At 41.9% G+C, this 25881-nt stretch overlaps 3 protein-coding genes across 3 annotated transcripts; all 3 read left to right on the forward strand.

The window, feature by feature from the left end:
- The first annotated feature begins 493 nt into the window (after positions 1-493).
- LOC124261869 lies at positions 494-16377 on the forward strand. Its single transcript, XM_046696238.1, has 6 exons — positions 494-880; positions 969-1100; positions 11878-12168; positions 12472-12558; positions 13139-14920; positions 15542-16377. Exons 1-6 carry the CDS (start codon positions 628-630, stop codon positions 16375-16377), a joined length of 3381 nt encoding a protein of 1126 aa, XP_046552194.1. The 5' UTR covers positions 494-627.
- Positions 16378-20504: 4127 nt separating this feature from the next.
- On the forward strand, positions 20505-22799 carry LOC124261870. Its single transcript, XM_046696239.1, has 3 exons — positions 20505-21300; positions 21837-21918; positions 22700-22799. The coding sequence occupies exons 1-3, from the start codon at positions 20505-20507 to the stop codon at positions 22797-22799; spliced, it is 978 nt and encodes a 325-aa protein (XP_046552195.1).
- Positions 22800-23064: 265 nt separating this feature from the next.
- LOC124261877 lies at positions 23065-24257 on the forward strand. The gene has a single exon (XM_046696245.1). The coding sequence runs from the start codon at positions 23097-23099 to the stop codon at positions 24075-24077; it is 981 nt and encodes a 326-aa protein (XP_046552201.1). The 5' UTR covers positions 23065-23096; the 3' UTR covers positions 24078-24257.
- Positions 24258-25881: the final 1624 nt, after the last annotated feature.

The raw sequence follows: 25881 nt of genomic DNA on the forward strand, positions 1-25881 counted from the left end.
TTCTTATTCACCTTCATGATTGAATGCAATCACTTGCTGTCTGTTTGCCGAAGTCAAACCAGGCACGAATTTTCCCCCTATCAAAGTCTTCCTTTGCTTCACAAGTCCTGCATTATTGGACCAAGTTTCTGCCATTTTGGTAATTTTCTAGGAGCATTAAAGAGTTCCACCGGAAGTTTTCCGTTGCTGATATTTTCCAATTAGCAAGGATGCGCACGTGGCTATGAACTTAAGTTTCTGATCGACTTAACCTCCGACTAAGCTAAGTGTTTGACTCAGTCACTTTATGAATCCGAACTTAAGGTTCTGACTTAGCTAACTCAGTTTTCATAAACTTAAGACAAAAACTTAAGAAAAACCTTAGACGTTTTAGAATACCACCCCAGGACTATAATAAGAATAAGCAATTAACTGTGCATTCTTGAAAGTGTTTAAGTGTTCAATTCTACGCTTCTAAGCAAAGTAAGACCTTCAAAACAGAAGCACATTCAGTATGTGTCAATATACCAACACAGGTTACGATCATGTAAAGCCCGCCTTTGTTTCAAAACTTGATTTAACAGTTGGTGTATCAATTTTAGTTTTACTTGAGGATTAGATTAATGTTTCTAACAATGATTTTCAGACATGTCGGGGAATCAAAGGGAGACAGAATCTGAATGTCCTGACAGGGGAAGGGAGACAGATGGTGATGAAACTTTCACAATGAACAACTTGGCATCATCAGAAGTAGCACAACCTGGTAATGAGAATGATGTGGATGTCGTTCGCCAAGGAACACATGGTGATGGGACATTCTCCATGGACATGATAGCATCATCAGAAGTAGCACAAACTGGTAATGACAGTGATGTTAGTGTCGTTCCCCAAGGAACACAAGGTGATAGGACATTCTCCATGGACATGGTAGCATCATCAGAAGTAGCACAAGCTGGTAATGACAGTGATGTGGATGTCGTTCCACAAAGGGAGACATGGTGATGGGACATTCTCTATGGACATGGTAGCATCATCAGAAGCGGCTGAGCGTCAGGTCAGTCCGGGAAATGGAGTCACGGTTGTTTATGAGAGACAAGCAATGTCTACTAGAATCACTGCAGGTGAGTAGAATGTTTATTACAAACAAAATATTCACCTCTTTAAATAAAAGTTAACACCAATGATGTGTGTTTTCTAAACACATTGTTAGAGCAACCACCAGGAGAGCGGAAGGTCGCGGGTTCGATTCCCGGCCACGTCACACCAAAAAATCCGTTAAAATATGGTACTTGTTGGTCCCTGTCTGGCCCTCGGCATTGATGGGTACAACAAGGACTGGTCGGTTCGGAGTCAGTATAATGTGTCTGAGTGGGGTATTCATGCTTCACTGCAGCATGGTATCTCAGTGGGTTAGCACTATAAAACCAGCTTCAGTCTGGGCTAGTACAAGCAGCTGCAAATACACACACATTCACGTTGTCATGTAAAACTACGATGTTTTTTTTCAGGCGCACATTTTCATAAGGTTCGAAAAGTGAGCGATGTGCGAGAATTGCGCTCCCGTGGTCCTGGATCTACGTACGGCTATAAAATTAGACAGAAATGTAGAATATTTAATTTCCTATCCGTTGGTATAAATATAAGTGCAACTACCTCGGCAGTTTGAGAAACAGACACTTATAAATGTTGTCCAAATGTTTGTTATGCGTTTAAAAACAGTGAATCTCTCCGCCTTTTATCGCGCACTGATAAAAGCACTGTGCTACGAATGTTTTAAATTGGCATCTTTTCGGAAAGTGTGAGCGAAGAAAATACAGCCTGAAATCTGAACGACATACTTGTATATGAATTTGGTATATGTGCTTATGCATAACGTTATACGCTCAACATTAAAAATGACTCGCAATAAATGTCAAAAATGGATTTTCTTCTATGACGTCAAACAACGACAGAGAGGCCATACACGTATAATGATAAGGGGGCATAACTCTTTTATGCTTAGCACTAGGTCAATGTAACTCCGATCACATGGGGGACCGCCTCCGTGGTGTAGTAGTTAGAGCGTTCGCCCGGAGAGCGGAAGGTCGCGGGTTCGATCCCCGACCGCGTCATTCCAAAAGACGTTAAAATATGGTACTCAATGGTCCCTGTCTTGCGCTCGGCATTAATGGGTACAACAAGGACTGGTCGGCTCGAAGTCAGTATAATGTGTCTGAGGGGGGTATTCATGCTTCACTGCGGCATGGTATCTCAGTGGGCTAGCACTATAAAGCCAGCTTCAGTCAGGGCTAGTACAAGCAACCGCACCTACACATACACACGCATGCACGTCGTCATAGAAGTGAAATACAGTCAAATCCCGATGAGTCGAATCGCTGGGGACCAAGTAATACATTCGACTTATCGATGCATTCGAGACATAGGTATGTCTCTGAGGGTAGAATAAAACATGATCCAGTCCTAATTCCTCCGCCTAAGCATTTGTTTACCTAATGATTTCCCTATCACTAATAGGGGCATCTTATCAGTTCCAGTCTGATTATCACAGACAGTGATTTCCGTAAAATCACTAATCTGCCTTTTGAACTCACCCGTGAAAAGGTGGCGGAAAGGTGTGAGCCGCGCTGGTTTGTTAATTTTGATCAGTTTGCTACACCAATCAACTTCTCATTGACTGACTTCGGCTTATGTATACAAGATTGCTGTTGTTTGAATCTCATGGGATCAAATTTCCTTCTCCTGTCATCGTGTGTATTTATGAGACGAATTCGTGTAACCGATATTCAAATGATGACAACTATAACAGGGAATGGTCGGGACCGACAGGTACTTCGAGTTATGCATAATATTCGAGACACCGGCATTCGGCTCATCGGGATTTGACTGTATTCTCCAGCGCGGCATTAAACCCAATTTCACCTCGCCTCACTACAACTTCTACCACTTAGACTACCACTACGGCCACCACTAAGACCACCACGACTTCTACCACGACTACCAAAGACCACCCCGCGGACAACCACTACAACTACCACTGCGGCTACTATTACTATGATGACGACCACCAGCCAACACCACCACCACTACTGCTGCCACTGCTGCTGATACTGATGCAACTTCTACTGCTACAGCTACTGCTGTTGCTGCTGCTGGTCTACTACTCTTAAGGCTACTACGTCTACTACAGTTACTGTTACTACCATTATAGGCACCCCTTGAAGAGCAACCTCCTCGTGGTGGGTGCTGGGTAACGCCAATGGCTCTTCGCCCCCGTGTGGACCCGGGGTCGAATAGGTCCAAAGCACCCCATTGCTGGTTGTAAGAGGCGACCAAATTGGGCAACCCGTTTGCCGTGGGTTGCATCCCTGTGTCGGCAGAGGAAGGGAGTCTGGTGGTTGAGGATGACGGAACCGGCAATAGTGTTCAATAATCCAACACACCACTTCGACCCTAACTTTGGCTAGACGGGTGGTAGAACAGGCCCAATTCTACCAATCGGCTGGTCACGCCTTGCCCTGTGCATGGAATGTCTATACAAAACGTGGTATCACATAACACTTTTGACCATGTTCAAAATGTTAACAAATATTCCACCAAAACAAACTAGCCTCGCAGACCCATGCACAGAAGGCGGTGGCTCATGGGCCAATCTGGTGATGCTGACCTCCGATTTCTGTACGTCTCCAATTGATAGTCATGGACAGAACCATCCTGACCTTTAATCTGGTAGGCAGCTACAGCATTTCATGTCAAATTCGCTGGAGTATAACACCCCTTATCCCTGGTCTTTGCAGCTTGGAGACCCGCTGCAGTATAAGATCGTCCTTGTTGACACTCCACGGTGGGTGGGGAGAGGGATGCTGAACCACATTACTAAACGACATGGCTTCTCAATACCCCGGTTCAAAACGAAGACACATGGATGATGACAATTCCTCGTCTGACGAGAGTACGCCCCTCCGACCTGACTACTGGCCACGTTTCCTGATCATTGAGGCTTGTGACAAGCAACCTTTGCAATTGAACCCTTTTGCAATCTCCAAAGGTATCGCTGGTATCTGCGGAGAGGTTGCCAATGTTAGAAAGCTCCGATCTGGCTCTCTCCTGATAGAATGCACCCGGAAACACCAATCCTTGAATCTCCTCAAAATAAAAGAATTTGTCCACATCAAGGTCGCTGTCTCAGCACACAAAACCCTTAACTCCTGTAGAGGCATTGTACGGGACAGAGCTCGATGCCTGTCTGACATGACTGAAGAACAAACTCTCTCAGCAATCCGTCACAGCCGTCAAACGATTCACCTTCAAAAAGGATGGTGTTGTTCAACCAACGAACACCTATCTCTTCACATTCGCGCGAGCAAACATCCCTCACTCGATTAAAGCTGGTTATTGTAGCATTGGTGTGGAGGTGTATGTCCCCAATCCACTCCGGTGCTACAACTGCCAAAAGTTTGGACATGGATCCCAGTCCTGTCGTTCCTCTGCTGTCTGTTACCGCTGTGGTGACAAGCATGAGGGCAACGACTGTACTAAGGAAGTGAAGTGCACAAACTGCGGTGGTAACCATATGGCCTCTTCCAAGTTCTGTCCAGTATGGAAACGTGAATCTGAGATACTAAAGATCAAGCACAAAGAAAATATCTCCTTTCACGAAGCAAAGAAGAGGGTTGCAACTACAGCCCCTTCAGCCATCACCTACTCTTCTGCTGTCTCCCGTCCTACTATCACTACTGCAACCATCTCATGTCAGACCGACCTGACATGGATCATGTCTTCTCAGCCAACTGAACTCAACACAACTGAGCCCATCTCAGCAACTCCATCTCCCACGCCCAAAGTCAAAACCTCTGAATCACAAACACCAGAGCAAATGCCAAAACCAGAGACAGAAACTTGGCGCAGACAAAAGGGAAAAAAAGAGGCTAGAGAGACTAAAGCAACTCGAACAACCGCCAAACACAAAACCAAAGGCCACCTCTCCCTCAGAGGTCCCCATCGAGGTCCATAACTCCTTTGGCCCTCTGGATATGGAGGTAACTCCATCTCCACCAGACACCAATAGGAGTTCATCATGTCACCAGTGGAAGCACCATGAATCCACAAAACATTATCCAATGGAATTGCAGAGGACTTAAGAATAATTATAATGAATAACAGTTATTGATTCAAGACTTCAAACCATCTGCGTTTTGTCTCCAAGAAACCTACCTAAAAAGGACCGATAAATTTGACATCCGTCGGTACAGTTCCTACCACTCCTTTTCTCCTCCCGGTGTAAAAGCTACAGGAGGCACTTCTATCCTGGTGCGGCAGGGCATCCTCCATAGCCCTGTTCCACTTAACAGCAACCTACAAACTGTTGCTGTCCGCATAACTCTGAATAGGGTTTACACTATGTTCCCTCTATCTCCCTCCCACCTCAACTGTCCGCCTATCAGATCTTCAGAACTTATAATGATCAACTCCCAAAGCCCTGCATAATCATGGGCTTAACTTCAACGGCCATAACCCCTTATGGGGGAGTAATGATACAAATAGTAAGGGAAAGATCCTTGAAGAGTTTCTCTCCAATAATGACGTATGCATCTTCAACGATGGATCAAACACCTACCTCCATCCTGCCACTGGATCATACTCTGCTCTCGATCTATCACTTACAGATTCTAATCTTTTAAATGAGTTCGAATGGTCGGTCCATGACGACCTTTGTGGAAGCGACCACTTCCCAACAATTCTTACTCCTATCAACCCCACGGATGAAGCACCATCAACAAGATGGAACTTTACTAAGGCCAACTGGCCTTTATTCCAAACCCTATGTTCAGAAAAACTTAAGCCGGACAACATCAGGAATGTTCCTGACCCCATGGAACTATTTTCAGACGCCCTAAATGCCATCGGAGACAAAAGTATTCCTAAGTCCTCTGCAAACCCCAAGACATACGCAAAACCATGGTTTGATACAAACTGCAAACAAGCTAGGAAAAATAGGAAGAAGGCGGAAAATATTTCTGACAACATCCTACAGTGCATAACCTGAATGCTGTTAAATGACAAATGCCAGGGCAAAACGTACCTTCAAACAAACTAAACGCCATGGAGGAAATATGTGTCCAAAATCAACTCCCGCACACCCATGTCCAAGGTGTGGAACATGATTCAAAAGATCAAGGGCAAGGGTCAAAATCAGGAGTTCACCACCTGAAAGATGGCTTACTCCTTCTAACAAATAAATCTGAAATTGCAAACAAACTTGGCGAAACTTTGGCAAACCACTCCTCCTCATCAAATTATAACCCTCGGTTCCAGAAATATCAAACCCAACAAGAAAAGAAACCAGTCAATTTTAACTCTGATAATGGGGAGGATTACAACGAAACGTTTTCCCTCCATGAATTACGTACTGCCCTAGGACAGGCTCACGACACTGCGGCAGCAGCTGATAAAATCCATTATCAGCTTCTGAAACACCTCCCTGACATAGGCTTGGAAACACTCCTAAATATATTTGATGACATCTGGACATCCGGACACTTCCCCCCTTCGTGGCACAATGCCATCATCATCCCTATACCAAAACCCGGTCGCGATCATACTGATCCCTCAAACTACCGTCCTATATCACTAACTAACTGCGTTTGCAAAACTATTGAGCGCATGGTCAACAATCGATTAATCTGGTACCTGGAGACCAATAACCTCCTCAGTGACCTCCAATGTGGTTTCCGAAAAAACCGAAGTACCATTGACCATCTGGTGCGTCTAGAATGATTCATCAAAAACTCCATTGTCAACAAACAACATGCAGTATCTATCTTTTTCGACTTAGAAAAAGCATATGATACAACATGGAAACATGGTATCCTAAAAGATTGACACGAGTTTGGATTGAGGGGTAGATTACCTCAATTCATATCTCGGTTTTTAAATAACAGACAATTTCAAGTTCGGGTGGGTTCCACACTGTCTGACTATTTCCACCAAGATCAGGGCGTCCCCCAAGGCAGCATCCTGTCCGTCACACTTTTTAGCATCAAAATTAACAGCCTCACTAACGTTCTGAACAGTTGCGTTGATGGGTCCCTTTTCATGGATGACTTCAATATTTCATGTCGTGGTAAGAACATGCACGCAATAGAAAGGCAGCTACAACCCTGCCTTAACAAAATCCAACAATGGGCCAATGAAAATGGTTTTAAGTTTTCAAAATCCAAAACGAATTGTATTCACTTTTGTCGTAAATACAAACCACACAAGGATCCAGACCTAACTTTAGATGGTACTCCCATCAAGGTAGTAGAAGAGGCCAAATTCCTTGGACTCATATTCGACCACCACCTCACATTCTTACCACACATAAAATATTTGAAAACAAAGTGCTTGAAGGCTCTAGACTTGCTAAAAGTAGTTTCAAATACAGAGTGGGGAAGGGATCAGACCACCCTCCTTCACTTGTACAGATCATTAGTTCGCAGTAAACTAGATTGTGGCTCCATTGTCTACTGTGGAGCCTGCAAAAGCAATTTAGAAAAATTAGACTCTATCCACCACCAAGGACTAAGGCTCTGCCTGGGAGCTTTTAGGACCTCTCCGGTAGACAGCCTATATGCAGAGGCCAATGAGCCTTCCCTTGAACAACGCCGCATTAAACTCTCACTGCAGTATATCACTAAATTACGTTCAAATGAGCCCAATCCAGCATACAATTGTGTTTTCAACCCGCTCTATGAAAACGTATTTCCTAAACTGCCAAGCCTGGTTCCACCACTTGGAATCAGGATCAAACCACACATAACTGCAGCTGAAACTGATCTCGACATCATTGCACCATACCGACTTCTGTCCTCACCACCATGGCAAATGGTGAAACCACAGGTCGATCTTACCCTCAGAAAACTCAAAAAGTCTGAAACAAATCCCTTGGTGTTCCAACAGGAATACAGCCAGTTACGTTTGAAGTATAACACTCACAGATCCATTTTCACAGACGGATCCAAGGATCCCCGACAACAGTTCCATTTTCACCGCTGAAGCCAAAGCTATCTTCTCAGCTTTGACCTACATTCAACAGCAAAATCAGTCCAAAAACTTCATCGTATTTACAGATTCATTATCCTGCCTTCAAGCACTTCTAAACGTGTCTACTGGCCAATATGACATCATCCTCTGCTGGTTGCCGGGTCACGTCGGCATAGCAGGTAACACTAAGGCCGACGCTGCAGCAAAAGCAGCTCTCGAAAAGCCCCTATCTCCACTGCTAATCCCGTACAATGACTTCAAACCCACTATCAAAAGCTATACCCGGGACCTGATGCAAAAAAGGTGGGACACTCAAGCAGGAAGAAACAAACTCCATGAATTGAAGCCAACAATCGGTTATACCTACTTGGGTTGTCAGTCAAGACGCGATGAGGTAATTTTACGACGATGTCGATGTCGTATTGGCCACAGTCGATTTACACATGACTATCTGCTGAAAACGGATGGGGATGGACCCCCCATGTGTGTCTCTTGCGATGAGGTGATCACCGTCAAGCATATTCTGCTTGAATGCGTGGACTTATCGCCTGCAAGGGACTCACATTATGATGCAACAAACCTAAAAGATCTGTTCTCACGCGTGAGCGCCCATCTGATACTGAACTACCTGAGGGAAGTTGATCTGTATCATAAATTGTAACTGTGAAATGTAACAACCATAAATTGTAACTATGAAATGTGACAAACCGCCTGCCTATAAATTTGATGCTATGACTTTTCCTGCTTTTGAATGACAATGTAACAAATAAATGTCTTTGAAATAAAACTCACTCCGAGTATGTACTTACAACATTTACTAATGTAAACTTGTTCTCGTCACTATATGGCTGGAAAAAAGCCGATGTGACTTAAAGCTCAACTCAACAACTCAACTAAACTACCATTATATATTCTTTAACTATTGCTACGATACTGTTCACCCACGTTGTGAGCTCTATACGTTAAGACAAAAGACATATTTAAAAAAATGTATGTATATATCCAACGTATAGAGCTTACGTAAGCTGTACAGTGTATCCAAAAATATATGTCCCACTAATAAAGAAAAATATTGTAATAGTTAGGAATTAAATGTATCATGTCCTGTACATAAGTTTGAAGCTGAAAGGTTAAGGTTTTGTGTAAAGTATGTCAAAAGGTGATGTGACGTTATCGTAACGTCTTATGACGTCATCTATCACATTATATGGTATGTTTCTTTACTTGAAAAGGGCTGATTATGCTGAAATGACATACACTTTGACGTCATTTACGACGTCATTAGATGTTACGTAAACCCTGTATGACGTTCTGGTATGCATTTTCAACCAACGAATATAGATCACCGTAAGCTCTACATGTTGTCAACCACCGTATACAGGTTACACGTAAGCTCTGTACGGCGTAAGCTCTATGCGGCGTAACAACGCCCACAAAGAAAAATAAACACCACTTGTGTGCACATGAACACTATGTATTTTTTAGTGGCGGGGCGGCAAGTGAAACCGCTTCCATCAATTAACTATCAGAAAACACCTGAAGGAATATCTTCTTACGGGTGACGTTTGACACTTTGTGAGTTTTATTACATGTGCAAAATCTTATTACATTTCGCTACTCAACCCGGTATGTAATACCAACGCGTTTTGTAATTAACTATCAGAAATGTTAACAGTCCATATCATGCAACAGGTTTAAACTTTGAGTTTCAGTCATTTTGCAGGTTTATGCAAAAATATAAACGCGCTTTTCAATAAAATCGCCTAAGTCAGAAATGTCTTTTGGACTTTGAAGATTTTATTACATAGTGAGTTGTTATTACATAGTGGGTTGCTACTGGTGTAACCAAGTTTGTAATAACCCGTTATGTAACAAAATCGCCTAAGTGCAAAATGTTTGTGGACTTTGAAAATTGTATTACATAGTCCGTTGTTGTTACATAGTGGGTTGCTACAAAGCTCCATTGCAATCTGCTCACATGCTGTTTCAACTCTCTTTCCAGGATCTGACTTTAAAGACATCATAGTACAAGGCTGTTCTGATGTCAGCTTATCCGTGGGAGGCCAGAATGATGGAATAATGAAGTCAGGTAATAATGGTGTTTTATTGGAGAAACATTTAATTGTTATGTAGCCCAACGGATGCATCTAGCAGATGTCCGACTCAAAGGGCTGACTTAAGGATTTAAACCTATCTTTTACAACCAAGACTTATACCTAAAATTACCTATAAACACATAATAATATATAGGTAATGAATAGGAACGTTTTATGCAGACAACAATGTTGTATATTGATCTAGCTTGTAGTGTAGTGGTAGGATAACTGGTTTATGCAACTCTCATCTTGGTTGAACGTCAGTTTAAACCTTTTGATTAGAATGGCTTCTGTTAGTTTCACGATGCTCTTGTTTTGCTGTAAAGAGGACAGGGCGACTCAGGTCGCCGACTGGATCAGTTGGCAGGTGGGCTGTGGCTACGAGATGGCACACATACATTATTGATAGATCCCTTGGATCTTCTTGGTGTAGACGTCTCAGAAGATGCATCGGATTTTATTATGTAACAGATTTATTTATTGGCAAAAGACGATGTTGCCAGAAAAAATCTTTTGTGGCAATGGGGCCACCAGAGATTGATTCGATATTGCAGATGAAGCAGGATAAATAATTTTTAGATGATGTGGTGGAATTTAATGCCTCTTTTGTCTCGCAGACATGCTCCAAATGAATCTGAAACGAGTCAAAGATGTCTTTGTGAAAACTGCCACCTATAGGAATGTGAAGGAACTCTTGGAGAATCATTGTCATGTGAAGAGTCGCTGTATGGCTGCAATAATGCCGATGCGACATAAAACTCAACTGAACTCATTTCATATAGCAATGAAAACAAGGTATTCATTTTTAAAGGTGTGTCGACCAAGGACAACTAGACTGTGGTGTATGTCATAGATTAGAATAACTCAAAATAGGTGACAATTATATTACCCCCCTTAATTAATACCAATGAAAGACCAGTAACCAAACTGAGACCACCTTACTGGGGATCATGAGGACTTACAGAGCCCTTCCTTCCTGTGTCACTTCCCAGCAGCATTTAGACCGACCCTCACGTTGATCAATGATGAACTTACTAGAGACTGTCATGGGACCAAACCTTAACACAGTTGTAGCTCCCAGAATGGAACCTCCATCAATAACCACAGATCATAATATTTTACTTACTTTACAACACATGCAAGCTATTCAAAATTTATCTAGTGGTTCTCTTTCTTTGAAGAAGCAAACATTCATAGGGACTTTGATTAAACATTCCCCCTTTTAAAATCAACAACAAAATGGACCCATCTATTGATTCATTTAGAACCCTTGAAAATTTGACATTAGGAACCGATGACATGTGTCAACCAATTCAGCGAGCCTGACCACCCGATCCCGTTAGTCGCCTCTTATGACAAGCATAGTCGCCTTTTACAGCAAGCATGGGTTGCTGAAGACCTATTCTACCCCGGATCTTCACCGGTCTGTAACATGGAAGCGTACGCGATATATATGTATATGGGGATATTTATCATGCGTGCTCTTTGTCTATCTCTGTATATGCATATCTATACGAGTATAATGTATGTATGTGCGTGTGTGTATGTATGATTGTGCGTATGTATGTATGTGTATGTATGATTGTGTGTATGTATGTGTGTAAATTTGTCTGTATGTCTGTCTGTCTGTCTGTTTGTCTGTCTGTGGCTAAGATACCAAAACATGTTATGATCAAACTTCCAGCCCAAACGGTGTCCGTCATAACTTGATGAAACAGTTGGTTTATCAATTTTAGTTTCACTTGATGATTAGGTTAATGTTTCTAACATTGGTTTTCAGACATGTCGAGGAATCAGAGGGAGACAGAATCTGAACGTCCTGACAGGGAAAGTGAGACAGATGGTGATGAAACTTTCACAAAGAACAACCTGGCATCATCAGAAGGAGCACAACCTGGTAATGACAATGATGTTGATGTCGTTCCCCAAGGAACACAAGGTGAGAGGACATTCTCCATGGACATGGTAGCATCATCAGAAGTGGTTGAGCGTCAGGCTAGTGCGGGGAGTGGTTCCATGGCTGTTTCTGAGAGACGAGAAAGGCAAGCGGTGTCTACTAAAATCACTGCAGGCAAGTGGAATGTTTATCACAAACAAAATCGAGACAACTGAGATATCGAGTTATCAGAGTCCAACACTCCGTTTTGTTCACCATATTTAATAAACACCTATATCAAATGCATGTGTTTACGAAACACATTTTATTATTTAAAACGTGAGAGGGAGTAGGCACCGTTGGTTCCTCTTATTGTTGTCTCCTTCCCAAAATGACATAATTATCTTACAAGGGTTATACACTTTCAATAAGGCAACGACAAAGCTAGGGAAAGTTTCATTGCAATCTACTCACATGCTGTTTCTACTCTTATTCCAGGGTCTGACTTCAAAGGCATCATAGTACAGGACTCTTCTGATGTCAGCTTATCTGTTGGAGGTCAGAATGATGGAATAATGAAGTCAGGTAATAATGGTGTTCTATTGGAGAAACATTTAATTGTTATGGAGCCAAACTGAGGCATCTAGCAGATGTCTGACTCAAAGGGCTGACTTAAGGATTTAAACCTATCTGTTCTCGAAATGTAACATTTCTTTTACAACAGCATAGCACATGGTGATATACCTAAACAGAAAAAATAATAGGCAGATGATAACGAGGGAGGCTTTATGCAGAAAACAATGTTGTATATAAATCTAGTTTGTAGTGTGGTGGTAGGATAACTGAGTTATGCAACTCTCATCTTGGTTGACGGTCAGATTAAAATGGCGTCTGTTAGTTTCGCGATGCTCTTGTTTTCCTGTAAAAGGACAGGGCAACTCAGGTAGTTGACTTGATCAGTTGGCAGGTGGGCTGTTGCTGCGAGATGTCAGGCATACATTATTGATATGATAGATGCCCTAGGTCTTCTTGGTGTATGCTTCCCAGAAGATACATCGGATTTTATTATCTATCAGATTTAGTTATTGGCAAAAGAAGATCTTGCTAGAAAAAAATACATGAAGCAGGTTGTATAGTTTAAAAATGATGGCTATTGTTCTTGTAGATATGCTGCAAATGAACCTGAAGCGAGTCAAAGACGTCTGTGTGAAAACTGCTAACTATAGGACAGTGAAGGGGCGCTTGGAGAAGTATGGTCATGTAACAATAAGTGGTGCTTCTGGTGAAGGAAAAACGTCCATTGCCTTGATGATAGGAGCAGATCTCAGGAACCAGGGGTATGAACTTGTGGTTGTTGATGATGTGGATAAATTCGAGCTGAGGAATTGTGACCTGCGTGGAAAGAAAGTTTGTCTGATACTGGACGATATATTTGGAACAGTCGGCTTATCAACTGACGTTCCCCACCTTAGGTCCATTCTACAAAACCTCAAACATTATTTAGAAGATGCTAAATCTAGCAAGAAAAACCAACGGGAAACACATCCAGGCGCTGAATCAGCGATTCGTGTTATCTTCACCACCAAATCTTACAACCTGGAATGTGGAGTCGCAAAGCTGGAAGGCCAAGAATATTATTTTTTCACAGGACCATCGCTTCTCGATTTGACAAAAAGTAAATCATGTCAATACAGCCCCCAGGAAAGAAGGAAGATACTCCAGAAACAACTAAAACACCATAACATCGACCTGGACCTCGATATTGATGAGCTTTGTGACACAAGAGAATCTTTGTTTGGTTTTCCCCTGATATGTACTCTGTTTTGTGAATTTCTGAGTTTTCAGAAAGAACCTGCACAGTTTTTCCGAGAACCTCTATTTTATCTACGGCAAGAAATTGACATGATCATGGAACGTAGGAATGACCAGTCTGCTGCGCTCATCCTGATGTTGGTGTGTGAAGATCTTTTGAACTTGAGCCAGGTAGAAATGGAATCGAAAAATCATGTTTTAGAAGCTCATCTGCAGGCCGTAAAAAGCGTGGTGCCAGTTACCTCACGGACTACAGTTGCCAAAGCTGTCAGATCTTACAGGGGTACATTTTTTACGGATGGGGATATCCTTGGATTTTCACATCCCACCATCTATGACGCCTGTGCGTGTGCCCTATTCAAAATGAATCCATCCTTCGTTCTGAACCACTGCAGTATCAGATTCCTTTATGAGCGTGTACAGGCCCAACAAGTCCAGACCACTGCAATAGATAATCACCTCCACATCATCTACGTGTCAGAAGCTCACTATGACAAAATTGCCTCCAGACTCGCTGATGCTGTTGCCGAAGGAAACTACAGTATGTCTGTTACACACCCTATTCTGAAAAACAAGCAAATAGTGGACAAAGTCTTCCAGATGCTTAAACTGAAGAAAACAAATGCATTAAAAAGACTGCTGAATCCAAAAGGCACCCAGCGTCTTGCCATGTTGCATGCAAAGGAAGAAGAGAAGCACTTACTGTACTGGGCAGTTCATGCACATAGTCTGTACTTGGTTGAGAAAATCCTCGATGTTGGATACCGTTTTTCAGACGAAGAGATCAAGGAAGCCTTCCAGGCCTGTGCTTCCTGTGGGAACGAAGCAGTGTTGTTGTTGTTGTTATCTTCCAAATATAAGTCACTGCTACATCAAAGTGTGTTCAACAAAGCTCTAGTGACTGCCACAGACAATAATTACAAAGGCGTTGCATTAGCTTTACTTAACATTGGAGCTGATGTCTTTGAATCCAAAAATGATGTTGGAGAAAATGTCTTTCAAACTGCAAGGATGAAGGGGTTCAGTCTAGTTGGAGGGGCAATATTTGGATTCATTACCAAAGGGCTAAGTATCAAACCTCTGACTGGAGACTTCGACTTTGAGAGAGCAGCCTATTTAGCCTTGTGTTACAGCTGTACGGTAGGGGATGTAAGACTTTCACAATTCTTCCTTCCAGTTGCTGACATTAATGCAAGATATGCTATGGACAAAACACTGCCACCCTTTCACATTAATTGTCCGGATGGTCTTACACCAGTGATGATAGCAGCTTTGTATGGGAAGAAGGATGTTTTCGACCTGCTCGTGTCAAAGAGAGCTGACCTCAAACTAAGAGACGACAACAATGACACCGTCCTTCATCTGGCATGTCAAGGTGGAAATAGTCCTATTGTAGAAGATCTGCTTCCACGGTTCGACATTAATTGTCGTGGACAGGTGGGACTTACACCAGTGATGACATCAGCTTTGTATGGGAAGAAGGATGTTTTCGACCTGCTCATGTCAAAGGGAGCTGATCTCACAATAACAAATGACAACAAAGGCACCATCCTTCATGTGGCATGTGAAACCGGAAATAGTCCCATTGTAGTAGATCTGCTTCCACTGTTTGACATTAATTGTCGGGGATCACTGGGTTGGACACCTTTGATGTATGCAGCTTTCCGTGGAAATCACAATGTTTGGGAACTTCTTCTGAAACGTGGAGGTAACCGTGTTTGTGTAGGTGATGATAATCACACAACACTACACACAGCTTGTAGAGGTGGTAACATGTTGATTATTGAAGATGTCATTGGTGATTTTGACATTGACACAAGAGGTTTGTACGGTCGCACACCGCTTCTGGAGGCAGCTAGAGGTGATCAAATTCCCGTAGTTGACTTCCTTAAGAACCGAAACGCTGACGTGAAGAAGGTGGACAATATGGAGAATAGTCTGCTACACGTTGCTTGTATGGGTGGACATCTTGGTATGGTGAAACATGTGTGTCCATGGTTTAATATTGATGACAGAGATGTATATGGGTGGACACCTGCAATGGTAGCAGCTGTCTTTGGAAAGTCTGAAGTGTTTGACTACCTCAGACTACAAGGTGCAGATCTGACACTGGTTGATAAGACTGGAGATAATTTGTTCACTCTCGCCCTTCAGGGAGGATGTAGACAAATCATAGAACGATTATCACCTGGTGGACAATATGTGAAGAAGCAGAATCCCTGGACTACACTGATGAGATCCGTAGTGACAGGATCTTTTAAAATGTTGACAGTTTGCCATGACAACAGTCCTGAGCTTGTTAAGACAGACCAGTTTGGAGACAGTCTGCTTCATCTGGCTTGTCGTGGAGGCAACAGGAAATGTGCAGAGTATCTGCTCCCGTCCTATGACATCAATGTCCGAGGTCGGTATAACTGGACACCGGTGATGATGGCGGCTGTGTGTGGACATGAGGATGTCTTCCAGCTGTTGGTGGACCACAATGCAGATCTTGCCTTGCTCTCAGATACAAGTGAATGCATCCTTACTCTGGCTCAGAGAGGACAGAGTAATGCAATTGTGGAATGTCTGAGGAATATGTCAGGAAATTAATGAATGAGAAAGATTTGTAAAAAAAAGTGGGCAGCCGATGGACTTTCCTAATAACTTAAGAATGTCAAGGATCATTCTGGACATCATAGGTTCTTAAATATACTGATACACATATTGAAACTGCACAATGAGTATGAACAAGAAAACAGCAAAGGAATTTTGTACACAGTAGATAACACTTCAAATGAAACCTGTAATACGACATTGTTGATTTTGTTGATCTTATGCCTCAATAAGCTGAACAATCTGATGTTTGTGAGGTCCAATCTGTCAAATAAATACAAAGAATCTAGTATGTATTTTCAAAGCGTCTCAGTATGCAACTGGAATATGCCCATTGTCTTAAGTGAATGTTTGGAAGAAAATACCTTCTTGTACTGTATTGTCAAGTATTTGACACTTGACTTATCGGTGTTCCACAGCTATTGGTACCAATTGTAATCAGATGTTGTAGATATGTAAATAAATGTCTATATCGTTTTGAGACTGTACATACTGCTGCAGTACATAGGTGTTGCTTTTACTCTTTGCTATTTAAATATGCCTAGCTTTAATGGTTGCAAATGGGAGAAATTGATAATGATGTACATTCAGCAATTACTAGATATTTATTTTATGTCAAGACATGATTCCTTCGGCAGCTATGGATACCAACTATTGCCGTGTAAAACATGTTGTAGATATGTAAATATTCGTCTATGTAATTGTTTGACACAGTTTGTTCATTCCTGGAGAAATTCTGATTTCAGACATTTCTGACGTTCACCAAATATTTGACATCATGCATTGGCGATATTTGCTGTTTGCAAATGGTTTACAACGAAAACAATTCACATTCTGTAATTGCTGGAGTTTTTTCACGCCAACGCATGTTTTGTTTGGCGGCTGTAGGTAGCAGCTCTCGGCCTATAATCAGATGCTGTAGATATGTCCATAGATGTCTATATAAATTGTTTGACATAGTTTGTTCATTCCTGGAGAAATACGATGAACTGAGGGACTCGTATTTCAGTTGTTCACTAAATATTTGACATAATGCATAGACTATACTTTCTGGTTTTAAATCGGAAATATTGTAAATAATTCACATTTTATGTATTACATGTTCATTTTAAGACATGCGTCTTTTCTTGTTATCCGATGTTGATCATCCTTAGTATGGTGATCTACCTTCAGTTGTTGGCAATCTATGGCCTGTTTTTATATTGTATTGTCATGTATAGTTAAAATATTTTAGATGTAACTACTAGTTGTATATTTATATGTTATAATCTACTTGTTTTACTGTCCTACATTGACAGAATTTTATAATTTACATTTAATTGTTAATATATTTTAACTTGATTTAGTCACGATATGGCTGAAATATTGCCGATGTGACTTAAAATCTTAATTCGCGCACTCACTCACTCACTCACTTCCATATGTTGATCATTGGTTTTCAGTTACGCACGTAGATGTAACTGACGTGTTAAGACGCCTGCCAACCCAAGGTCTGTCTGTCTGCCTGTCTGTTGAATTCCATTCATAACTTCTCTCACTCTTTCAACGTTGTCAAAAGGCATATCTGTACATATCGATGTGTTCTAGGGAGTCGGAGAAAGACACAACCCGACGTCTGTCTGTGTGTCTGTCTGTGTGTATGTCTGCTTGCCTGCCTGTCTGTCTGTGGAAATGTTGTAAATTATTCACATCGTATTTATTACATGCTCATTTTAAGACATGCGTCTTTACTTGCTATGTTGATCAAGGAATATATACATGTGATATAATATATTGCAAATGGTAATAGGTCCATTGATTTTCAGTTAAGCACGTAGATGTAACTGACGTGTTAACACGGCTCACAACTCGGTGTCTGTCTCTTTGCTGGTCTGTCTGTCCGTGTGTCCGTAGAATTCCATTAATAACTTTTCTCATTCTTTTCACGTTCTCAAACGAATGTGTGGGAAAGGCATGTGTGTACATATCGATATGTTCTTGGGAATCGGAGAAAGATACAACCCTACGTTTGTCTATCCGTCCGCCCGTCCGTCCGCCTGTCGAATTCCATTCATAACTTTGCCTGTGTACATGTCGATGTGTTCTTGGGAGTCGGAGAAAAATATTTTCTTTCTTCCTTTTTTGTAATGGCATTAAAGAAGTTGTGAGTTAACTTTGATGGACAATTAGACTTGTCGACGATCGTACAGATTGTTAATACACTCATTGTACAGTTACAGATTTGATATTGTACATAGACTTATTTAGATGTTGCATTGTATATATGTGCTTCTTTTTACCCAAGAAATACTCAGCATCGTAGCGCTACGACAGTCGTAACTTCCACACTTTAACATATACTTACGACTGTCGTAACTCCCACACTTTAACATAGACTTACGACTGTCGTAACCCCCACACTTTAATATAGACTCACGACTGTCGTAACTCCCACACTTTAACATAGACTTACGACTGTCGTAACTCCCACACTTGAACATAGACTTACGACTGCCGTAACTCCCACACTTTAACATAGACTTACGACTGTAGACTTACGACTGTCGTAACTCCCACACTTTAACATAGACTTACGACTGTCGTAACTCCCACACTTAAACATAGACTTACGGCTGTCGTAACTCCCACACTTTAACATAGACTTACGACTGTCGTAGCGCTACGATCGCTTTGAGGAACGGGGGCCAGACGCTTAAATATATATCTACATTATTGGTAATAATTGTGAATTGTTCTTTATGGTGTCCTGTTGTCTACAAACTATAATTTCTTTTCAATGTTTAAGGATCTATTTTATGAGAAAGAAATTGTGTACTCGTTGTAATCCCACCTGTATAAATTGTGTGTGTGTGTGTGTGTGTCTGTATAATTTTTTTTGTGTGTGTGTGTGTGTGTGTGTGTGTGTGTGTGTGTGTGTGTGTGTGTGTGTGTGTGTGTGTGTGTGTGTGTGTGTGTGTGTGTCCTAGTATTTGTATCGTCTATTCAAAGAAAGTCTGAGTTGATGTATTTCTCGACGTAGGTGGCCAGACACCACCCTGAGCGTCTGCTCTGTTTCTGTAACAGGGAGTCAGGAATAAAAATAGTAATCATGTTCTGCATTTTGTGTCATCTTCTTCCAGCAGGCTGGCTGCTACTGAGTGGAAGCTTGCAAGTTGTTTACCATACTTGCTTACGTAAGACTGTAATGAATCGATATGATAATCGAACTTCCTGACATTGACGCCAAACATTGTCAAGAGCTGTCTTCGGTTCTTTCATTAATGCGAACTATATTATTCATGTTAATTGTGTTATGTTTGGATAACACTTTCTCAGCAAAGTACTGATTCTAGTAGTTTTGTTGGGTTGAGTCCCATCTCTTCGAACCTGCAACTTCAGAGTCATTCATTCTATTTTTTGTTTGAAATGTTGTTCTTAGAAAAAAAAAACATACAGAAAACAGTATTTGATCTGTGAAGGTCTTACATACCAATGTCTCTACATGGCTGACAATTTACTTTTCAACTCACTAGTAGGTCAGTTCAACCTTCAAAATAAAATGCAGAGACAGGTTGAAGGGAAGTATGACTTCATGGAAGTTAAATCATTCCTTTGCACGAAGGAACACAGTTTGTCCTTTTATCTTATGCTTCCCCAAGAACCATTATAATTGGAGACCTGTGAATTATCGATCTTTATTAACTAAATTATTGGCTGGACCTAGGTTTACTAAAATTGTCACCGATTTTGAGTTATATGACATGCACCACTGTCTTGTTGTCCTTGGTCGACAAAACTTTAAAAATGAATATCTTGTTTCCATTGCTATATGAAAAGAGTTGAGTTGAGTTTCACGTCATATTGGCATTATTTCAGCCATACAGCAACGACATTCTTCAAAGGCATTTAGAAGTTGGTGTAGTAAAATAAGACAAATATAATTTTAATTTTGTGATAAATTATATTTTACGTAGTTCGTTTGTGTCAGCAACTTTTCCACTTATTGCACAATCCACCTTTTTTGTTGCATTCCGCATTTTACATGTTTTTTATCATGGCCGCAGCCGTGTTGTGCAGCAAAGTTTCGTAAGGAAGTAACACTAATTCCCGGCGTGTTTGGTGTGTTGTAACTCTACAGTTACATGATGTCGCGGGAGAGACGTCAAAACGCGGGTAGTAAGCTTGGGGACATGTTGGCCGCTCTAAAGGAGGAGGATGACTTCGACATGGATGACGAGCCACGTGGAGCTGCGGGGGTGTCGACCCCGAAGTTATTGGGCGGGAAAAACCGTAAAGTATCACCGGCTTGCGGCCGGGAGGATTTGGAGGAGTTAGAATTGTCGGTGAATGACCTCGAGAGGGAATTAAAGGCTCTACAACTGAAAAAGAAAAGAGATGACCTACTAAAACAGATTGAGTCAGAGAAATCATCAGGAACTGAACAGGAGGGCGGTCAACATGCACACGAGGATGCAGTACACCAGGACTCAGTGGACGGTCTAATGGGAAGAGGTAAAAAAGCTAAGACTATAACAGATTATATATGGACAAACCCCCTAGATATTTTGGAAGAAGGGAGCATAATTGACATTGGAGGTGGAGCTATAGTGCGATTGGGTGGACCACGAAAATTGTCGTTGGGCAAGATTTCTATGGAACAATGGACATTCGCCAGTCTAGGAATTATGAAGGAATTGCCTTCATCAGAGCATCCCGGGTACATAAAATATATGCAAACAATTATGCGTCTGGCTTCTAATAATGTCTGGCACAGTGTACTACTATTCGACAAAGAATATCGTGAGCGGCAGGCAGCCGAGGGATTCCCTTGGGGATCTCCCCAACCGGACGTGCGCAATTTCTACCTGATTCCTAAAGCCACTAGTGCCACTGGCGCTGCAATGCACATGATGAAAGAGGTAGGCCAGAACTCGAATGTTGGTAACAAACGTTATGCATCTAACAAAGGTCCATTCATGCCAGATGGAAGGGAAATCTGCCGGCGTTATAACGCGGATAACTGTAACCGTATGGAGACGAAATGCAAGCTTGTCCATAGTTGTGCTCTGTGCTATTCTTTCTCTCATGGTGCTGCACGTCATCGCTCAGCAGCACCGTCTGTCACTGGATCTCTATCAGATCACTCCTTTCAACAGCGTAGCACTCAGTTTGCAAAAAACGAGGGAATGAAAGTAGACAGACACGAGTAGATAGTGATGCACATCTCCATGGGTGCCTTCAGCCAGAAGCATGGTTTAGGCTCCTACCTGAGAGTGATGTGGACAGGTGTTATATTTTGAATGGTGTGAGTAATGGTTTTAATTTAGTGGACAAGGATATTTCCAGTGTAAAATCTGTGTATCAACATAACCACCGCTCGGCTTTCGAGCACAGAGACAAAGTTGAGGAGCAGCTTATCCTTGGAATTCAACAGGGACATTATGGAGTTTGTGCTGAGAAACCTCTAATTGTTTCAGCTCTTGGTGCGATACCAAAAGAGGATGGTTCTGTGCGTCTAATTCACGATGCAAGTCTGCCGGTGAATGGAGGTTTGAACTCGTATGTGGAGGATACTACATGCTCATACATGGATTTGGACGATGCCTGCAAATATATAAAGCCAGGTGATTATCTGGCAAAAGTTGATTTGAAGAGTGCGTATAGATCAATTAAGCTTCATAAATCAAACTACAAGTTGACTGGTCTCTCTTGGAAATTTTCAGGTGACAAGAACAATACATTCCTGTATGACAAACGTCTACCTTTTGGCAGTGCCAAGGCCCCTCAAATGTTTCAAAGATTGTCTAGTGCAGTGTGCCGCATCATGCACTGTAGATATGGATTCACTGTGATATCATACCTTGATGATTTTTTGGTGATTGAAAAGAGTTTTGACATGTGTTTGAAAGGACTCAATGTGTTATTGAGGGTTCTCAGAGAGCTTGGATTTTACATTAATTGGAAAAAAGTGGTTGGACCTTCCCAAAAATTGATTTACCTTGGCATTTTGGTAGACACCTGTGCTCTTACCCTGTCGCTACCAACAGCAAAACTACAAGACTTCATGAATGTGATCAAAAACTTTAGCACAAAATCAAGAGCCTCTAAGCGGGAACTACAGCAATTGATAGGGAAACTGAATTGGGCATGTAGAGTTGTTAAAGGAGGGCGAACTTTCTTGCGTCGTATAATTGATTGTAGTACTGCCCTGAAAAAGCCTGGACACAAAATCAAACTATCATGTGATTTTCAGAAGGACATAGATTGGTGGATTTCATTTATGTCTGTTTTCAATGGTTGTGTACCATTCATTGACAATAGGCCCATCACATCCCTGCAGACTGATGCCTGTGACCAAGGGGGTGCAGGCTATTACTGTGGGGACTATTTCTACATCAACTGGCAGGAAGATAGACCTGATGTTAGAGATTCGCACATAAACTTGAAAGAGACTTTGTCTATTATTGCTGCGGTTGATCGTTGGGCCCCCCACTTTGCAAATAAGACTGTGGTAGTCTTCACTGACAATATGGCGGCGAAGTTTGCAATTAATAAGGGCTCTTCACGTATTCATGGTGTCATGCCAGGCTTACGTCATCTGTTTTGGCTTAGTGCCTGCTACAACTTCTTAGTTAAGGCTGTATATATTCCCGGTAGGAACAATGTAGTGGCAGATACTTTGTCTCGTCTGCATGAACCGGAAAGATTATGTCAGTTTTACCATCTGCTTTCGGTATATGCTTTGGGTTATGTGCCTTTTAGTATTTCCGAGCTTTCACAGCATATGTCAATGCAGTTTATCGTTTCCAGGTGGTCGGCGACAAGAGATGCGGGAGATGTTGGAACAGTCGGTGATCACTTACCGAAGCAAGGGATGGGCTGAATCTACCAAACGGACATACAGACAGCATTTGCAATGCTACCTAGATTTCTGCCACTTATTGAACATTGAACCTGTGCCATTGTCGAGTGAACACTCCAGTCTCTACCTTGCATATTTAGCCGATTTCAGGGGGTTGTGTTTTGCCTCTATACGGAGTTATATATGTATTGTTAGAACCCTTCACAAGCAACATAATTTAGGGGATCCTTTTGCATTGTGGACACCCCACCATGTTCTGCAGGGTATGAGAAGGGAGCTTGGTGAGGAGCAACATGGTGCTACGCCTGTTACCCCAGAATTGTTATTGGCCCTACATAGTACATTGTCTTGGGACAATATGTTTCACTGCTCAGTTTGGGCAGGATGTATGATTGCCTTTTACGGTTTATTGCGTTCGGCTAATTTCCTGTGCAGATCCCTTTCAGAGGCAGGCAAAGGGAAGCTGTTGTGTGTAGGGGATGTGTCGTGTCACCCGCAAGGAGCGGTTATAACGTTACACTGGACAAAGACTATTCAGTTCCGTCAGAAGAAAGTGTATGTTACGCTTCCGTCACTGGAGAAGTCTGTTCTGTGCCCAGTCACAGCTCTGACCAAACTGTTTTATTTTCATTTACAGCTGAAATCGCAACAGAAGAGTGCTTTGCTGAGAGATGAATATGACAGACCTTTGTTATATTCTGTGTTTCTTGACTTTGTGAACTCTTGTTTACATAGAGCTGGCCATGCCTCTGTCAAGTTAACTGGACATTCTTTTCGCAGGGGCGGGGCCCAGTGGGCAGCCCATATGGGCCTTTCTCATGCCAACATTCAGGAGTTGGGTTTTTTGGCGCAGTAATGCCTATTTGCGTTATCTGGACCCCACAGTTTCACAGAGATTCCAGTCTCTCCATCTTTTCTCATCGGGCCTTCCCTAATGGGGTTGGGGGGGGTCTCTCCTGTCACTGTGTAGTTTATTAACCTGGACAGATTCTTACTTATGTATGTTTGGGGGTTAATAAACTTGACCCAGCTCGAATCTTCTTGCTTTTCTTTTATTGAATCATCCTACCACCTATACCTTGCAATGGATAGTAAAATTTTAATTTTGTGATAAATTATATTTTACGTAGTTCGTTTGTGTCAGCAACTTTTCCACTTATTGCACAATCCACCTTTTTTGTTGCATTCCGCATTTTACATGTTTTTTATCATGGCCGCAGCCGTGTTGTGCAGCAAAGTTTCGTACCCTCCCACCACACCCAGTAGTTTTACTGGTCAGTTGCTGTTGGCTCGCTATGCTTTGCATTATCTCCTACGCTCACTTAATCGACATCAAGCAAGTTAATAAGCACTTCTCTTATACTTTAGCAATTTAACCAATTTTGTATTGTCATGTACCAATTAAGTTTTATGTTCATAGCAGAGGATTACCCCTCTTTGTGGGGGGTCTCTCCTGTCACTGTGTAGTTTATTAACCTGGACAGATTCTTACTTATGTATGTTTGGGGGTTAATAAACTTGACCCAGCTCGAATCTTCTTGCTTTTCTTTTATTGAATCATCCTACCACCTATACCTTGCAATGGATAGTAAATCGATAACGACGTGTCTGGGCTAGTTCTTGCCCTTTCTTCGTATATACCGACGACACCAAGTCTGCATACATGAACATTTTAAGTACAAAGCTTAAATCGTCAAAAGAAAAGTCACACTTGAACAGCGAGATTCCACAAGGCACCTCCGCCACCGTAATTCCTTTGTCGCCTGCCGGGACGGGCAGTCAAACCTTCGAACTTGCTGGTAGAAAAAACCCAACTGTCCTTGACGACTTGTAACACAGAATTGTCCCCGATAATTTACAAAATATTATGTTTCTATTCTGAAGGGTTCATATTTAACATTCAGTCAAGTATATTCCGCTGTCACTTGAAATTATCTGTCTTGCAATAAACACTGCCACTTCCGTCTCTTTCCAAATGCTGTTGCGTTACTGCCAACACTCCTTCCCAAGTAAGTAAGTTTCAGTAGGCCATCCCACCTACTGCTTGCAAGGGGGACAGAGTTCTAAGGCACATCAAACATTAAGCTGGTGTCCGTGGTGTTTAAGGCTTTATATAAAAAATTCATACCTTTTCACAACGTATTTAATGAAAAAACAACGTTTTTTAGTTATTTCACGAATGATTTTGCGTTACAAAGTTAATCACATACAACATACCAGCACACACACCTGCCACCCCTTTCAGTCGAGTTCAATTCGCAATTCGCCTTGCACCATGCAAGGCAGTATTCCGAGGAACGAAGCAGTGCGCATTATAATGCTCGTGGCAAAATGTAGAAACGTGTTTCAAAAGTTTCACAAAGGTTACACTAAATACATACATACTAGTAGTTGCATATTTTATGATTGGAAACCTCGCTCTTCACATCGTTAACTGAAGGCCAATCCGCCATTACACCTAGTGTCTAAAAATTGCACAATACATTAACAACACACTTCCACTTAATACTAAGCATCCATAGTATCACGCTAATACCTGTACAGAGGGATGGGTCAGTATTGGGGTCAGTCTCGTCATATTTCCTTCTCAAAGTGGTGGTATTAACACGAGAAAAGTTTGGAGTCACAAAATTTCATTTCGCCGCCAATCGCTGCTACTT

This window comes from Haliotis rubra, unplaced genomic scaffold, assembly GCF_003918875.1.
Source record: "Haliotis rubra isolate DU_JTF1 unplaced genomic scaffold, ASM391887v1 Scf813, whole genome shotgun sequence".
NCBI lineage: Eukaryota > Metazoa > Mollusca > Gastropoda > Lepetellida > Haliotidae > Haliotis > Haliotis rubra.

What these genes read in the sequence shown, in the direction of transcription:
- LOC124261869 (XM_046696238.1), top strand. Translation starts at nt 628, where the DNA reads ATGTCGGGGAATCAAAGGGAGACAGAATCTGAATGTCCTGACAGGGGA. An exon ending in CGTTCCCCAAGGAACACAAG is followed by an intron (nt 881 to 968) that starts GTGATAGGACAT and finishes CGTTCCACAAAG; the next exon opens with GGAGACATGGTGATGGGACA. An exon ending in TGATGGAATAATGAAGTCAG is followed by an intron (nt 12,559 to 13,138) that starts GTAATAATGGTG and finishes TTGTTCTTGTAG; the next exon opens with ATATGCTGCAAATGAACCTG.
- LOC124261870 (XM_046696239.1), top strand. Translation starts at nt 20,505, where the DNA reads ATGTCGCGGGAGAGACGTCAAAACGCGGGTAGTAAGCTTGGGGACATG. An exon ending in AGGCCAGAACTCGAATGTTG is followed by an intron (nt 21,301 to 21,836) that starts GTAACAAACGTT and finishes TAATTGTTTCAG; the next exon opens with CTCTTGGTGCGATACCAAAA. An exon ending in GTGAATGGAGGTTTGAACTC is followed by an intron (nt 21,919 to 22,699) that starts GTATGTGGAGGA and finishes ACATCCCTGCAG; the next exon opens with ACTGATGCCTGTGACCAAGG.
- LOC124261877 (XM_046696245.1), top strand. Translation starts at nt 23,097, where the DNA reads ATGCTTTGGGTTATGTGCCTTTTAGTATTTCCGAGCTTTCACAGCATA.